A 17940-nucleotide genomic window follows, 5' to 3' on the forward strand; every position below is an offset into this window, starting at 1 on the left:
CTAGAATCGTCCCTGCCTGCACCCACTCTGTCCCACAGCTGCTACAGACTCCATCCCAATGGTGGCAGGCATGTGCACTTCTCTTTTCCTTTTTTTTTTTTTTTTTGGGGGGGGGGCATTTGCCTTCTTTGCCTAGGGCACCAAATTTCCTTCTCCCAGTAAGCTCTCTGCCCCTTTATAGTAGTAGGGTCCATAAATAATATAGGCCCCTCTGTGCAGTCCCCATATAGTATCAGACCCCTCTGTGCAGTCCCCATATAGTATTAGACCCCTCTGTGAAGTCCCCATATAGTATCAGACCGCTGTGTGCTGCCCCAATGTAGTATAGACCCCTTGAGTACTGCCCCAGAAGTATATACCGCTGTGTGCTGCCCCCAGCAGTAAATAGACCACCTGTGTGCTGCCCCAGTATTATATAGACCCCTTATGTGCTGCTCCCAGTAGTATAGACCTTGTGTGTGCTGCCAGTAGTATGTACCGCTGTGTACTGCCCCCAGCAGTATATAGACCGCTTGTGTGCTGCCCTAGTAGTACATAGACCCTTGTCTGCTGCCCCAGTGGTATACAGACTCCCTGTGTGCTGCCAACAGTGGTATACAGACTCCCTGTGTGCTGCCAACAGTAGTATACAGACCCCCTGTGTACTGCCCCCAGTAGTATATAGACCCCTTTGTCTGCTGCCCCCAGCAGTATATACACCCTGTGTGCTGCCCCCAGTAGTATATAGACCCCTTGAGTGCTCCCCCAGCAGTATATAGATCCCTTTTATGCTCCGCCAGTAGTATATACCCCTTGTGTGCTCACCAGCAGTTTATATACCTCTTATGTGCTCCCCCAGTAGTATTGATCCCTTGTGTACTGCCCCCCGTTATATATACTCTGTGTGCTCCCCCAGTAGTATAAATCCCTTGTGTACTCCCCCAGTTGTATTTACCCCTTTTGTGCTGCCCCCAGTTGTATATACCCCTTGTGTACTCCCCCAGTTGTATTTACCCCTTGTGTGCTCCCCCAGTTGTATATACCCCTTGTGTGCTGACCCCTTGTATGATAGTCCCCCTCCCATATGCCCCTGGCAGGCATCCTCAATAACAACAAAAAAACAACAACATTTATACTCACCTGGGTTCCGCGTGTCACTCCAGCGTCTGCCGCCGGGTCAACAGGAAGAGAGTGGCCTCTTGTAACCACAGGCAAAACACTGCGCTGATGTCGGCCCTGTAGGGGGCAGCATGGAGAGGTAAGTAGATTAATTACTCGGGGATGAACTTAAACTAATAACTGTGAAACTTTTTGCTTTACTATAAAATTGGACAAATGTCCGAATTCTGATGGCAATGTTATCCTCGGCTGTGTAACATATAGCAACAAATCGTCCGCTTATAATGCGGTCTATGTGTAGACCATGTACGCTGGGATTCTTCCTAAGGGCCACTGCCAGATGCTCCATCACAATTGCGTATAATAATGGTGATAGAGGGAACCCCTGTCTAGTCCCGTTTATTATCAAAACCGAACCAGACAGGATGGCATTGGTGCGCGCTTGTGCAGTAGGATCAGTATATAGTGCCATTATTTTCCCCCTAAACCTTGGCCCTAGACCAATTTGTTCTAGCGCTGCCTCCATAAAATCCCAGCACAGGCAGTCGAAGGCCTTTTCGGCATCAATTGAAACCAGACACATCGGCCCCCCCTCGCCTTGGCCCTGGCTACCAGTAACATTGTTTTGTTTATGTTGTCCCTGGCTTCTCTTCCTCTTATAAAACTCACTTGATCCCAATGTATTAAGGATGGGAGTAGCGGATATAACCTGGATGCCAACAATTTTGAATATATTTTAATATCCACGTTGATTAATGAAATTGGGCGGTAGTTCCTGAACATAATCCCTTGTATATACCTATTAGCGTTAATGTGCTTGAAACGTCTCTACATATTCCAGTGGGTGGGCTGCACATTGTGTGTTGTCTGGAATTTTTTATGGATTTGCAATAAAGTTTCTGCTTCTATTACTGCACTGCTGGATCATCTGCTTTTTGCTGTGAAGATATTGTGCACATTTGGCCGAGTGCAGAAACGTCCACCAGACCAACAGATGAGCCGGCAAAGACTTTCCATGGGCACGTATTATCTGCATGACACATATATATACACAGGGCGGCCTTAGGGAAGATGGCGCCCTGTGCGGAGTTCTATTTTGGCGGCAATCGCACCAACCACCATCCTCTGTAGTGTCATATGCTATATACATGGGCAGCAAGGTGGTATATAAGGTGAAATAGTCTGCACACATATCCTCTGTAGTGTCATATACTGTATACAGGAGCAGCAGGGTGGTATATAAGGTGCGATAGTCTGTCCACACATCCTTTCTAGTGTCATATACTATATACATGGGCAGCAGGGTGGTATATAAAGTGAGATAGTCTGCACACATATCCACTGTAGTGTCATATACTGTATACAGGGGCAGCAGGGTGGTATATAAGGTGCGATAGTCTGTAAACATCCTCTGTAGTGTCATATACTGTATACATGGGCAGCAGGGTGGTATAAAAGGTGCGATAGTCTGCACACATATAATCTGTAGTGTCATATACTATATACATGGGCAGCAGGGTGGTATATAAGGTGACATAGTCTGCACACATATCCTCTGTAGTGTCATATACTGTATACATGGGCAGCAGGGTGGTATATAAGGTGACATAGTCTGCACACATATCCTCTGTAGTGTCATATACTGTATACAGGGGCAGTGTGGTGGTATATAAGGTGCGATAGTCTGCATACATATCCTCTGTAGTGTCAGACTGTATACAAGGGACATCATTGTGGTATATAAGGTAAGATAGTCTGCTCACATATTCTCTGAAGTGTTATACACTGTATACAGGGGCAGCATGGTGGTATATAAGGTGAGATAGTCTGCATACACATCCTCTGTAGTGTCATATACTGTATACAGGAGCAGCATGGTGGTATAAAAGGTGCAATAGTCTGCACACATATCCTCTGTAGTGTAATATACTGTATACAGGGGCAGTGTGGTGGTATATAAGGTGCGATAGTCTGCATACATATCCTCTGTAGTGTCAGACTGTATACAAGGGGCATCATTGTGGCATATATGGTAAGATAGTCTGCACACATATCCTCTGTAGTGTCATATACTGTATACAGGGGCAGCATGGTGGTATAAAAGGTGCAATAGTCTGCACACATATCCTCTGTAGTGTCATATACTGTATACAGGGGCAGCCTGGTGTTATATAAGCTGAGATAGTCTGCACACATATCCTCTGTAGTGTCATATACTGTATACAGGGGCAGCATGGTGGTATATAAGGTGAGATAGTCTGCATACACATCCTCTGTAGTGTCATATACTGTATACAGGGGCAGCATGGTGGTATAAAAGGTGCAATAGTCTGCACACATATCCTCTGTAGTGTCATATACTGTATACAGGGGCAGCATGGTGGTATATAAGGTGAGATAGTCTGCATACACATCCTCTGTAGTGTCATATACTGTATACAGGGGCAGCATGGTGGTATATAAGGTGAGATAGTCTGCATACACATCCTCTGTAGTGTCATATACTGTATACAGGGGCAGCATGGTGGTATAAAAGGTGCAATAGTCTGCACACATATCCTCTGTAGTGTCATATACTGTATACAGGGGCAGCCTGGTGGTATATAAGCTGAGATAGTCTGCACACATATCCTCTGTAGTGTCATATACTGTATACAGGGCAGCATGGTGGTATATAAGGTGCGATAGTCTGCATACACATCCTCTGTAGTGTCATATACTGTATACAGGGGCAGCATGGTGGTATATAAGGTGAGATAGTCTGCACACACATCCTCTGTAGCAGTGTCGGACTGGCTACTTGGGGCCCACCAGGGAAAATGATCCTGGGGGCCCACCAATGAAGAACCATTGGTGCTGACCCAATTCTATGCTGATTGATCAGTGTCCACAACTAGTCAAACTACAACTCTCAGAATGCCCTACACTTATGAAGCTCTCAGGGTATACTGGAAGTTGTAGTTCCAGAGAGGAGAATCCTTTAACAACTGAAGATCCATCAATAAATCTACAGCACCAGATATTAGGGGATTTTCTATTCAGATATACTACAACTCCCACCATATCCTGAGGACTGTGTGCTGTCAGTAAATGCTGGGAGTTGTAGTGTTTGCAGCTGTTGTAGTAGGAGGATCCTGGGTGCATTGTACACTGGATGCTGAGTGGGAGACCAGAATACACAGAATAGCTCTGTGGTGGCTGAGTGTATGGAAGTGACCCCAGCACTAATAGCACTAATAGGGGATAGAACAAAAAAAAAATTACACACACACACACACACACACACATATTTTACATATATATATAATCTTGTTGCTATATTATGACCATACAGTCACACTGTTACTGACTAAAAAAAAAAAGACCAATGTTATTACCAATGTACTACTCCAATACAGAAATGTAGTGCTGGCCTATACAAGCATATATGTATCCTGTTTGTAGGCTGCATAGTACATATATGCTTGTATAGGCCAGCACTACATTGCTGTATGTACATATATACATATATATATATATATATATATATATATGTACATATATATCGGCCAGCACTACATTGCTGTATGTACCTGTATATACACACCCTGCAGAGTCAGTCACACATACACATATATACCCTCTGCACCCCACACACATTATGCCTGTATACACACCCTGCAGGGTCAGTCACATGCACACATATATACCCTCTGCACCCCACACACATACCTATATACACACCCTGCAGAGTCAGTCACATACACATATATACCCTCTGCACCCCACACACATTATGCCTGTATACACACCCTGCAGAGTCAGTCATACATACACATATATACCCTCTGCACCCACACACATACCTATATACACACTGCAGAGTCAGTCACATACACATATATACCCTCTGCACCCCACACACATTATGCCTGTATACACACCCTGCAGAGTCAGTCATACATACACATATATACACTGCACCCTCACACCTTATACCTATATACACACCCTGCAGAGTCAGTCACATACACACATATATACACTGCACCCCCACACATTATACCTATATACACACACCCTGCAGGGTCAGTCACACATACACATATATACACTGCACCCCCACACCTTATACCTATATACACACTGCAGTCAGTCATACATACACATATATACACTGCACCCCACAACTTTTACCTATATACACACTGCAGTCAGTCACATTCACATATATACACTGCACCCCCACAACATATACCTATATACACACGCTGCAGATTCAGTCACATACACATATATACACTGCACCCCCACACCTTATACCTATATACACACGCTGCAGATTCAGTCACATACACATATATACACTGCACTCCCACAACTTATACCTATATACACACGCTGCAGATTCAGTCACATAAACATATATACACTGCACCCCCACACCTTATACCTATATACTCACTCTGCAGATTCAGTCACATATACATATATACACTGCACCCCCACACCTTATACCTATATACACACGCTGCAGATTCAGTCACATACACATATATACACTGCACCCCCACACCTTATACCTATATACACACGCTGCAGACTCAGTCACATACACATATATACACTGCACCCCCACACCTTATACCTATATACACACGCTGCAGATTCAGTCATACACATATATACACTGCACCCCCACACCTTATACCTATATACACACTGCAGATTCAGTCACACAAGCACACATATATACACTGCACCCCCACACCTTATACCTATATACACACGCTGCAGACTCCGTCACACATATACACACACTGCACCCCCACACACTATTATATCTATATACAAACACTGCACCCCACACACTGTATCTATATACACACACTGCACCCCACACACTATTATATCCATATACACACACACTGCACCCCACACACTATTATATCTGTATACACACACTGCACCCCACACACTATATCCATATACACACACTGCACCCCACACACTATTATATCCATATACACACACTGCACCCCACACACACTGCACCCCACACACTATATCCATACACACACTGCACCCCACACACTATTATATCCATATACACACACTGCACCCCCCACACACTGCACCCCACACACTATTATATCCATATACACACACTGCACCCCACACACTATATCCATATACACACACTGCACCCCACACACTATTATATCCATATACACACACTGCACCCCCCACACACTGCACCCCCCACACTATTATATCCATATACACACACTGCACCCCCCACACACTGCACCCCACACACTATTATATCCATATACACACACTGCACCCCACACACTATTATATCCATATACACACACTGCACCCCCCACACACTGCACCCCACACACTATTATATCCATATACACACACTGCACCCCACACACTATTATATCCATATACACACACTGCAGAGTCAGTCACACATCACACATACAGTATAGTCACCCTGCACCTCCCATTACCACCATACCTGTGGAGCTTTTTCTTTTCAGACCCCAGGACAGCAGAGGAGGGAGGGGGAGCTGACTGACCTCTGCCTGACTCTTCAGCAGCCACATCTGACCTCCTGGACGCTGCTGATAAGATCTTCTTTCACTTTAGTCGGAGCAGGAGGCTGGTGAGGAGAAGAGCAGCCAGAGCTCCTGTCATAGCTGCAGCCTCCTGCTCCTACACATCCCGACACCAGCATCTATGGGAGGGTGAGGAGGACCAGCGTGCAGGGGCCCACTGAGGGCCCTAGGAGAGCTGCCCACCGATCTGCCTGTATCAGGGGGCCCTGGAACTTGCTGTCATCTGGCTGGGAAACATCACCCAGGGCCCAGTCAGATGACAGCAGCACACACCTAAGGCTGCTCTGCCTAACGCTGCTCTGCAGGGGCCCACCAACAGGCAGGGAGGGGGAGGGGCCCACCGGGGAAACCCCCGGCTCCCCGGTGGCCCAGTCCGAGCCTGCTCTGTAGTGTCATATACTGTATACAGGACAGCATGGTGATATATAAGGTGCGATATATGACACTACAGAGGATGTGTGTGCAGACTATCGCACCTTATATATCACCATGCTGTCCTGTATACAGTATATGACACTACAGAGGATGTGTGTGCAGACTACTTTATACATTCACAGTTTCTATGGAAAATGAAAGGTGGAATCTGGTTGCTAGGGGCAACTGGGCCAGTGTGATAAACAACTCCCATAGTGTATGGTATTGGCTGTAGTGTATGACATCACAGACTATGACATCACTGACTGACACACAGTGGTAACCCCAGCAACCTAGAACTTTCCCCAGTCTTGTGCTTGGAGTGGAGGAGTAAGTATCCGTCTCCCCTTCTCCTGCTCTCCCTCCTTATCCGCCATCTTCTACCTCCTGTATATACGGCCGTGGTCACACATAGGGTTCCCTCTCCTGGTTGTGGTGGTAGGTAAAAGCCTGATGGAAATGCTGTGTGTGCCCTCTCTCCCCATCCTGATAGCCCCCATAGCTGAGACACCATGTGATAGAGAAGACCACTACTCACCAGTAAGGACACTGGAAGACAATGGTTTCCTCTCCTTTATTTGCAGGATTTTGCTGAGAGGCACAAAGCACATGGCGGCCATGGAGAGCAGCAGCGCTGTAAGTGACAGATTGGGGGGTTCTAGTCTCTATGGGATGGTGGAGAATGCATTGTACTATAGAGAAGACCCCGCACTGACCGCACATGTCCTGCTATGGTTTCAGGAGCAGTTATGGTGGACTGAATTGGATGACGCCGCCTGGTATCAATTTGAGGTAACGGCCTGTCCACACCGGGCCTATATACCGGGCCTCTCACACACTCACTATATACCAGGCCTGTCACACACTCACTATATACCAGGCCTTTCCACACCGGGCCTGTCACACACTCACTGTATACCAGGCCTGTCACACACTCACTATATACTGGGCCTGTCACACTCACTATATACCAGGCCTGTCACACTCACTATATACCAGGCCTGTCACACTCACTATATACCAGTCCTGTCACACACTCACTATATACCAGGCCTGTCACACTCACTATATACGAGGCCTGTCACACACTTACTGTATACCAGGCTTGTGACACTCACTATATACCAGGCCTTTCACACTCACTATATACCAGCCTGTGACACACTCACTATATATCAGCCTGTCACACTCACTGTATACCAGGCCTGTCAGACTCTCATTATATACCAGGCATGTCGCACTCAATATATACCAGGCCTGTGACACACTCACTATATACCAGGCCTGTCCACAACGGGCCTATATACCGGGCTTCTCACACACTTACTATATACCAGGCCTGTCACACTTACTATATACCGGGCCTGTCACACTTACTATATACCGGGCCTGTCACACTCACTATATACCAGGCCTGTCACACACTCACTATATACCTGCCTGTCACACTTACTATATACCAGGACTGTCACACACTTACTATATACCAGGCCTGTCACACACTCACTATATACCAGGCCTATCACACACTCACTATATACCAGCCTGTTACACACTCACTATATACCAGGCCTGTGACACACTCACTATATACCTGCCTGTCACACACTAACTATACACCAGGCCTTTCACACTCACTATATACCAGCCTGTGACACACTCACTATATATCAGCCTGTCACACTCATTGTATACCAGGCCTGTCACACTCTCATTATATACCAGGCATGTTGCACTCAATATATACCAGGCCTCTCCTACTCACTATATACCAGGCATGTTGAGGGGGGGGCTGACTATTATTTGGGGAACTATTGAGGGGGCTGAGCACTATATGGGGCACTATAGAGGGGGGCTTAGTGCTATGTTGGGCCCTATAGAGGGGGGCTTAGTATTATATGGGGCCCTATAAAGAGGGTCTGAGTACTATATGGGGCACTATACAGGGGGCTGAGTACTATATGGGGCCCTATACAGAGGGTCTGAGTACTATATGGGGCCCTATACAGGGGGGGCTGAGTACTATATGGGGCACTATACAGGGGGGCTGAGTAGTAAATGGGGCACTATAGGGGGAGGCTGAGTACTATATGGTGCACTATATAGGGGGGCTGAGTGCTATATGGGTCACTATACAGGGGGGCTGTGTATTATATGGGTCACTATACAGGGTGGCTGAGTATTATATGGGGCACTATACAGTGGGGGCTGAGTACTATATGAGGCACTATAAAGGGGGGCTGAGTACTATATGGGGCCCTATATAGAGGGGCTGAGTACTATATGGGGTTCTATACAGGGGGGCTGAGTACTATATGGGGCACTATGGGGGGGCTGAGTACTATATGGGGCACTAAACAGGGGGGCTGAGTACTATATGGGGCACTATACAGGGTGGCTTAGTACTATATAGGGCTCTATACAGGGGGGCTGAGTACTATATGGGGCACTATGGGGGGCCTGAGTACTATATGGTGCACTATACAGGGGGGATGAATACTATATGGGGCACTATACAGGGTGGCTGAGTACTATATGGCGCACCATACAAGGGGGCTGAGTACTATATGGGGCACTGTACAAGGGGCTTAGTACTATATGGGGCCCTATAGAGAGGGACTGAGTACTATATGGGGCACTATACAGGAGGGTTGAGTACTATAGGGTGGGGGCTGAGTACTATATGGTGCACTATACAGGGGGGCTGAGTGCTATATGGTGCACTATACAGGGGGGCTGAGTACTATATGGGGCACTATACAGGGGGGCTGAGTACTAAATGGCGCACCATACAAGGGGCTTAGTACTATATGGGGCACTATACAGGGGGGGCTGAGTACTATATGGGGCACTATAGGGGGGGGGCTGAGTACTATATGGTGCACTATACAGGGGGGCTGAGTACTATATGGCGCACCATACAAGGGGGCTGGGTACTATATGGCACACCATACAAGGGGCTTAGTACTATATGGGGCACTATACAGGGGGGCTGAGTACTATATGGGGCACTGTTGAGAGGGACACATTATAGGCCACAACTTTAGCTTCTCCTTTCAATATTCATAGAGCTGGAGATTTGTAGCAATGTGTCGGGGTCCTAGAATCTGTTCTTTGTTGTTCATGTTCAGTATTGCAGTATTGTAGGATTTTTCATTGTTTTTAGGTGTTTGTATATAGTATCACATCTTGTATTGTTTGATGACTTGATGCTGTGACTTGGAGCGCCGACTCCTTTATATGACATCACCTGTTCTCTTTTCTTGCTGTATGTTATAGTACTATATGTCATTACTGGGCACCCTGGACCTATCTAGCAGTGCATGATCTACCATTTCTTGTGTATTGTTGGTGGACATAGAAAATCACCACTTTGTTCTCTGAGAGATAAGCCGCCATCTGATCTGCTTTTGTTTATTGAGTCTCCAGAAAATCATCTCTCAGAAATTTATCAGACTCTTATTCATTTCGGATCTTTTTCTGGCTACAGAATAAACATAACCAGAAGTCAGCTCCTTTTTTTTAGGATCCCGCCATCTACATTACCTCAAAGTATCTGGGCGGAGGTCGTGTCCTCCTCCATGTCTTATCTGGGGATACAAATCGGTCATTCCCCTTTCTCTCTTTATAATTTCAATAATAACCCCCTAATTAATTCTATAATACATTATTTTAAATGGAAAGATCCACCTTAGTCTTTGACGGATCGAGCACACCTGATTTCAAGGAGAACTCCTGCCAAAATCTATTTTTTAATATGTTATTAGATAAGCAAAATTAGACAAATTCATAATATACACTAATTAGTGGACATGCGCATATACTGAGATATATATATATATATATATATATATATATATATATATATATATATATTAGTAGATCAGACAGGCTTCAATGTTTAAAAAAAAAAAAAAAATTGATATCACGACCCAGTCTATACCTGAGAGGTCCAGCAGGGGGTGCAGTATATGTAGACATTACATGTAAAAAATAACATGGCCCTTCCTGTGCTTTCGGCACAAAATACAGCTACCCACGTCCCCCCACTAGCTCACCTTCCAGCCAGGGCCGTATTAACCATTAGGCACCCGTGGTCCGGTGCCTAGGGCAGCACCTTGCAGGGGGCAGCACCAGGGAGCCGGGGGACAGAAAAAACAAATTTTTTTGTTTTTATTTTTTTAGTTTCCCTCCTCCCGTTCAGACTAAATCTGGTGTCTATTCCAGGGGGGTGGGGGGTATGGTGGTATTGGCAAGTCTGGTATCGCCAATAGATGCGTGAAGATGGGGCATCTTCAGGTTTAATGCCTAGGGCAGCAGCAGCTGTTAATACGGCCCTGCTTCCGGCCCATAGTGCAACCATCCCCCAAAGCCCCCGCCAACCCCCCCTGGACTGCCCAATTGCCCCAGAAGTACCAGCCCTGTCCTGTGCAGTGGGGTGAATGCTCCTCTATCGCGGTCTCCGCTGCCTCTCTCCCGACCAACATGACCAATTACTGCAGCGGGAGAGAGGCAGCGGGGACCGCGATAGAGGAGCATTCACCCCGCTGCACAGGAAGGGGCTGGTACTTATGGGGGGGTGGGGGGAGATGGTAGCACTAGGAGCCCCTGTCAGGGGTGGGGGGGGGGGTAGCTGAGTTTTTTGTCTCCTTCTCTGCTTAACCCTTTGTTCTCCTCTTCCAGCCGGCAGTCTATGGCAGCACATGTAAGTCCTGAGATTCTCGGATTTGTCTCCATTATGTTGTAATAGATCTGAGCTGAGAAAGGTGTGTATGGAGGAGGGGCCGGGCAGGTGAGGATGTGCATGGGGGAGGGGCCGGGCTGGTGAGGATGTGTGTGGGGGCGGGCAGGTAAGGATGTGTATGGGGGAGGGGCCTGGCAGGTGAGGATGTGTATGGGGGGGTGGGGCCGGGCAGGTGAGGATGTGTATGGGGGAGGGGCCGGGCTGGTGAGGATGTGTATGGGGGCGGGGGCGGGCAGGTAAGGATGTGTATGGGGGAGGGGCCTGGCAGGTGAGGATGTGTATGGGGGGGTGGGGCCGGGCAGGTGAGGATGTGTATGGGGGGGTGGGGCCGGGCAGGTGAGGATGTGTATGGGGGGGTGGGGCCGGGCAGGTGAGGATGTGTATGGGGGGGTGGGGGGGGTGGGGCCGGGCAGGTGAGGATGTGTATGGGGGAGGGGCCGGGCTGGTGAGGATGTGTATGGGGGCGGGAGCGGGCAGGTGAGGATGTGTTAGTGATGTTGTTTCTTTGTGTTTTTCAGCTTCATCTCTGCTGTCCTGGTAAGTGACAGGACGTTCTCTCTGTATGAGGCTGTTGTTAAAGGGAGAAGCTTCCCCCATTTGCTTCTTCTAGAAGGTTCTCCCCATCTCAGGACTGAGGAGATGTTACTGAGATCTGCCATCACATTTTCACCACCCGGCCGTACAATCAGGCAGCTACACGGGCGCTTTAGCTTTGTCCCCCATTGTTTTCCTGCACATCGGGGCCCCCAGGCGACCACTGTGCCGGAGCGGCAGCCGCTTCTATCCCAGTGATCGGGGCGGCTACAATGTCCTGCAGAGCCGGAGACTGGGAGCTCCACCAGCATCTGCTTTACTCTAACACTCTATGGCCGGGCTGGGAGTTAAAGGGGAACGCCAGAGAACAGGAGCCTTATATATATAATGGCCGTCCCTGAGAATGGAGGATGAGAGATGAATGTAACCAAGAGAAGAGCAGATATTGTGGCGTCTTATTGTCCTGTGTATTGTGTCACTAACAGGTCGTATATCCTGGAGAAGGACTTGCTGGATGGGGACCAGCTGGCCAATGAGATGTATGTATAGTATATACCATTCTGCTCTAGTCACATAGCAGCATATATACGTGTATACTCAGGTCTCTTCTCCTCTCCCAGCTGGCAGTACAGGCTGATGAACGGCCCCGGCTTCTTCAGGTACTGACCACTCTCCTTCTGCTTTATAACAAATCCCATCACAATTCCTTTACCCCATTGATGATTTTCTGTAGAGGGTAAAGGTCAGTGATGGTAAGAGACGTTGTATCTTCTATTGCAGCAGTAACCCGTACATGAGCTACCACTGGGTCCCGAAACCAGAGAACGTGGAAAGTCTCAGGTATGTCTCCCCTCCCAGCCGCCCAGCACCCTTCTTATGGGCCCAATACCAGGACTGTCAGGGATAGGGGGCGGCTGCCCAGCACCAGTATTATGGGCCCAATACCAGGACTGTCAGGGATAGGGGGGCAGCTGCCGCCTCTCTTACCTCCATCCAGGCGGCCCCTTCATTACACCCCTTCCTCTCTGAATGGCCGATGGAAATGAGGAGGACTATGATAATAATAAATGTTCCTTGTACAACAGGGAGAAAAGTCCAGAGCAGACGAAGAAGGAGATCAAGGATCTGAACAAGGCAAAGAAGATGGCGGCCGCGTAAGTAATAGATTGTGTCTCCTACTATACAGGAAGATTACACATCCCAGACGCCTCATTACCCCCCTCTTCACTCTGAATGGCCGATGGGAATGAGGAGGAAAGGTCAATGATGGTAAGAGATGTTGTATCTTCTATTCCACCAGTGACCCGTCCGTGAGCGACCACTGTAGCCCGATACCGGAGAGTGTGGAAAGCCTCAGGTATGTCTCCCCTCCCAGCCGCTCAGCACCAGTCTTATGGGCCCAATACCAGGACTGTCAGGGATAGTGGGGCAGCTGCCACCTCTCATACCTCCATTAAGGCGGCCCCTTCATTACCCCCCCTCCTCTTCCCATGGCCGATGGGAATGAGGAGGACTATGATAAAAATAAATGTTCCTTGTACAACAGGGAGGAAAGTCCAGAGTGGAGGAAGAAGGAGATCAAGAAGATGATCAAACATCTGAAGAAAGCCAAGAAGAGGGCCAAGAAGATCACGTAAGTAATAGATTGCGTCTCCTACTATACAGGAAGATTACACATCCCAGACGCCTCATTACCCCCCGATATCACCGCTATACACGGGAAACTGCCCCCTCCTCACCATGTCAGCACTTTACACAGGTAACTGCCCCCTCCTCACCATATCACCGCTATACACAGGTAACTGCCCCCTCCTCACCATATCACCGCTATACACAGGTAACTGCCCCCTCCTCACCATGTCATCGCTATACACAGGTAACTGCCCCCTCCTTACCATGTCATCGCGATACACAGGTAACTGCCCCCTCCTCACCATGTCACCGCTATACACAGGTAACTGCCCCCTCCTCACCATGTCACCGCTATACACAGGTAACTGCCCCCTCCTCACCATATCACCGCTATATACAGGTAACTGCCCCCTCCTCACCATATCACCGCTATATACAGGTAACTGCCCCCTCCTCACCATGTCACCGCTATACACAGGTAACTGCCCCCTCCTCACCATGTCACCGCTATACACAGGTAACTGCCCCCTCCTCACCATGTCACCGCTATATACAGGTAACTGCCCCCTCCTCACCATATCACCGCTATATACAGGTAACTGCCCCCTCCTCACCATGTCATCGCTATACACAGGTAACTGCCCCCTCCTAACCATGTGACTGCTATACACAGGTATCATTACTGCCCCCTCCTCACAGATATATATATATATATATATATATATATATATATATATATATATATATATATATATATATATACACACACACACACACCGACCGAATATATAGAGGATAAAATAAATTTTCCTTCTTCAATAGGAAGGACATCAACGAGATAGAAGCCCAGATCCAAGAGCTGAAAGAAGGCGAGAAAATGGCGGCCGTGTAAGTGATCGATTGTGTGTTTGCCCCCCCCCCTCCCCCATCGTGTGTTTTCCCCCCCCCCCCCCCCCCATTACTTGTTGGGGTCTCCGGGCTCCATCGCTCCTGTAACCCTCTATATACTTTCCTAATGACCTCCGGCAATTATAGATTTCTATGTGAGATGATCTGTTCTGTGCACAATAGGAAGGAGACCAGAAGACCCCAGTGGAGAAGTCGCCTTGTGAGCGTGTAAGTAGTGAGACTGTGTGTGATAGTATACAGGATATTACAGGACGTTCCATCTAGTGGCCGCATCACCGGGAGCCGATTCAGGCCCGGCCGCTCCTATACCTGTGCTGGAGACATCACTACCCCATGTAGGTGACTGCCGCTCCTATACATAGTGACCTGTGCTGGAGACATCACTACTCCGTGTAGGTGACGGCCGCTCCTATACATAGTGACCTGTGCTGGAGACATCACTACTCCATGTAGGTGACATGACGGCAGCCTCTCATTGTTTCTTTGTGTATTTTAGGCTCCGCTCTCTCTTCTGTTGCTGCAAAACCAACGAAGCAGAATAACAGTGAGTATCCAGGATCCATTCTCATCCATCTTCTCTACACACAGGGAAAGGGGAAACATACAACCTCCTTAAAGGGTCCCTGGCAGTATAACCTTCTCATCTGTACAGTATGTCCATTCTATGTAAAACCGCCTGTCTCCTATACTTCCCACTAGTAGGATTATTACACATATACAGTATTGCACATATATACAGTATTACACATATACAGTATTACACATATACAGTATTACACATATACAGTATTGAACATATATAGTATTGCACATACATAGTATTGGACATATACAGTATTGCACATATGTACAATATTGTACATATATACAGTATTGCACATATACAGTATTGCACATATACAGTATTGCACATATACAGTATTGCACATATATATTGTTACACATATATAGTTTTGCACATATACAGTATTGCACATGTATAGTATTGCACATATACAGTATTGCACATATATAATATTGTACATATACATTATTGCACATATTCTCCTTCCTGCTCCTATGTGCACAGCAGATACACTCCCTTTCATTAAACACCGGCCTCCATCTATTTGCAGGTTTGGTTTTCATTTTCAGAGTAAAAGCAATTTTCTTCCCTTATGTTTCTTAGGAGATTCTTCGCATCATATATGAGGAGACCCGACCTATTTCTCATTGCCGGCAGTCATCAGGGGTCTAGTGGCCTGTATCCACTATATAGGCTCAGGACCTGTATCCAGCATCCATGTGCACAGAGGAGAGATCATGTGACTTGTTACTAAGCCGCCTGTCAGGCCTCGCTTCCCGCTCTGTAGATGTCAGTAAGTAGTAACATCTAATATCCAGATAATTCTCTCCATGTTAGTCAGAATCTTATGTAAAGCTCATATACCATATATGTAGATGTATAAGTCCAGAAGGTTCATTGTAAATGTTCATTGCTCTTCCTTCTGCCGCAGGATTCTATTCTAGTCAGCCCTTAGTTTGTATTTCTTTAGCACTTCCATTACTCTGCAGGTGAGTCCTTCCATGTCGCTATCGTGTCTCTCTGCAAGGTGTAAAGCCGCTGGGGCATGGGACATACCTGTAGGACGGGGGCATGTTACCCAATATACGACCCCCCTTGTTGAACAATTTGCACACAAAATGTTCCCACGTCCTCATAAAACCCGCCCTCCCGAAAACCACCCAGCAGCCGCTGACTAAGCAGCCGCCAACCGCCCAGCTAAGGACGCATTGACAGCAGCCTACATGCAGCTCCGATACCCGTCCTGACCAGCAAGGCCCCCTTACCAAACCAACGATCCCACCTGACTGCTGCATCAAACCTAGTATATACCCTGAGTAAAGCTCTGGGTCTAGGCCATCATTCACTGCCCTGTATACTAACAGCCCTCCCCCCAGCTACCTGTGTACAGGATATAATACATGCCTCCCATTAACAGTACCCAGTAGACGCCCCCCTGGGGTGAGACAAATGTGTCAGCCTAAATTTGTTTCCCTAATTCTTGGAGACAACCCCCAGGGGGGACACTACCAGCCCAGAAATAGGAGGGTAAGGGAAAGGCCCAGCCCCCCAGCCCAGGGAGACCTCCTTACCGCACGCCCCTCTGGGCACTTCTTCTGGAGGAATTTGCGCTCCCTAGACTGGCACATCCTCCAGCCAAGTCATGATTTTAAGGGGTCGCTGCCAGACCACTAACTGAAGGTAAGCAGGAGGAGGGGGCAGGGGAAGCAACTTGAGTGGCCCCCTCCTCTGCAGAACCCAGATGCAGGATTGAATTCCTCCCAGGTCGTGGGCTCCTAGTGAAGGGCTGTTGCCTGAGAGCACAGCCTGGAGGGGCCCTAGAGGGACTCCTAATGCGGTACCCCACTTTTCCCCTGCATCAATAGAACTGACGCTGGATGGGGTGCTGGCTGCTAGGGAGGCCTCCTGACCTCTGGAGGTCCTGGCCTTCACCCAGAACTCCAATGAGGTCATCGGCAGTGGCGCCCCCCCCTTCCTCGACGCCTAAGAGTCTCCATGAGCCCTCTCTTTCCTTCCCCTCACACCTCTTGTGAGGCACTCACACTGGGCTGCCCCTAGTTTACAGTGATAAGAGGGGTCAGCCATCACTGCTCTGGATGTAGACGCCAGTGTGGAGGAGGAGGCTGCTGCACATGCTTCCCCTCCCACACCGGAAACCCGCCACGCTCCAGGTTTCCTCCCAACTGCCCCGCCAGACTAGTGAGCTGGGGACCTATTGGCAGAAGCTGGAGGGTTCCCATGCAGGGCTCTCTATGTGGCGGGGGCAGCAGCGCATGTCGGGCCCGAGCTGGTCCGGTAGGCACTGGCAGCATCCTGGCACCTGGGGAACCCACTGCCCCAATTACCATTTGAAGCTGCTCCTGCAGCCAAGTGGCCCCATGGCATGCTGCTGTCTCACGGAGAGAGCATGCCCACTTGATCCATACCCGGGGGTG

The 17940-nt window shown here is 48.1% G+C and overlaps 1 protein-coding gene across 4 annotated transcripts; it reads left to right on the forward strand.

Annotated features, from left to right (window-relative positions):
- The first annotated feature begins 1177 nt into the window (after positions 1-1177).
- On the forward strand, positions 1178-16197 carry LOC138774295 (uncharacterized protein PF3D7_1120000-like). 4 transcript variants are annotated; one of them, XM_069955033.1, is made up of 15 exons: positions 1178-1237; positions 7706-7757; positions 7863-7913; positions 11805-11826; positions 12384-12402; positions 12885-12938; positions 13020-13058; positions 13180-13239; positions 13485-13553; positions 13700-13756; positions 13946-14032; positions 14854-14919; positions 15103-15147; positions 15437-15484; positions 16109-16197. In XM_069955033.1, the coding sequence occupies exons 1-14, from the start codon at positions 1230-1232 to the stop codon at positions 15480-15482; spliced, it is 675 nt and encodes a 224-aa protein (XP_069811134.1). In that variant the 5' UTR covers positions 1178-1229; the 3' UTR covers positions 15483-15484; positions 16109-16197. The 4 variants fall into 4 exon arrangements, with proteins under 4 accessions (XP_069811134.1, XP_069811136.1, XP_069811137.1 ...); XM_069955034.1 differs by lacking the exon at positions 1178-1237 and adding an exon at positions 7350-7451; XM_069955035.1 differs by lacking the exon at positions 13700-13756.
- Positions 16198-17940: the final 1743 nt, after the last annotated feature.

The sequence above is a fragment of the Dendropsophus ebraccatus genome, chromosome 15, assembly GCF_027789765.1.
Source record: "Dendropsophus ebraccatus isolate aDenEbr1 chromosome 15, aDenEbr1.pat, whole genome shotgun sequence".
Taxonomy (NCBI): Eukaryota; Metazoa; Chordata; class Amphibia; order Anura; family Hylidae; genus Dendropsophus; species Dendropsophus ebraccatus.

Bases quoted from the DNA above. Each gene is read 5' to 3' on its own strand.
- LOC138774295 (XM_069955033.1), top strand. The intron at 12,939-13,019 runs GTATGTATAGTA...CTCCTCTCCCAG, and splicing joins GACCAGCTGGCCAATGAGAT to CTGGCAGTACAGGCTGATGA. The intron at 13,757-13,945 runs GTATGTCTCCCC...CTTGTACAACAG, and splicing joins GAGAGTGTGGAAAGCCTCAG to GGAGGAAAGTCCAGAGTGGA.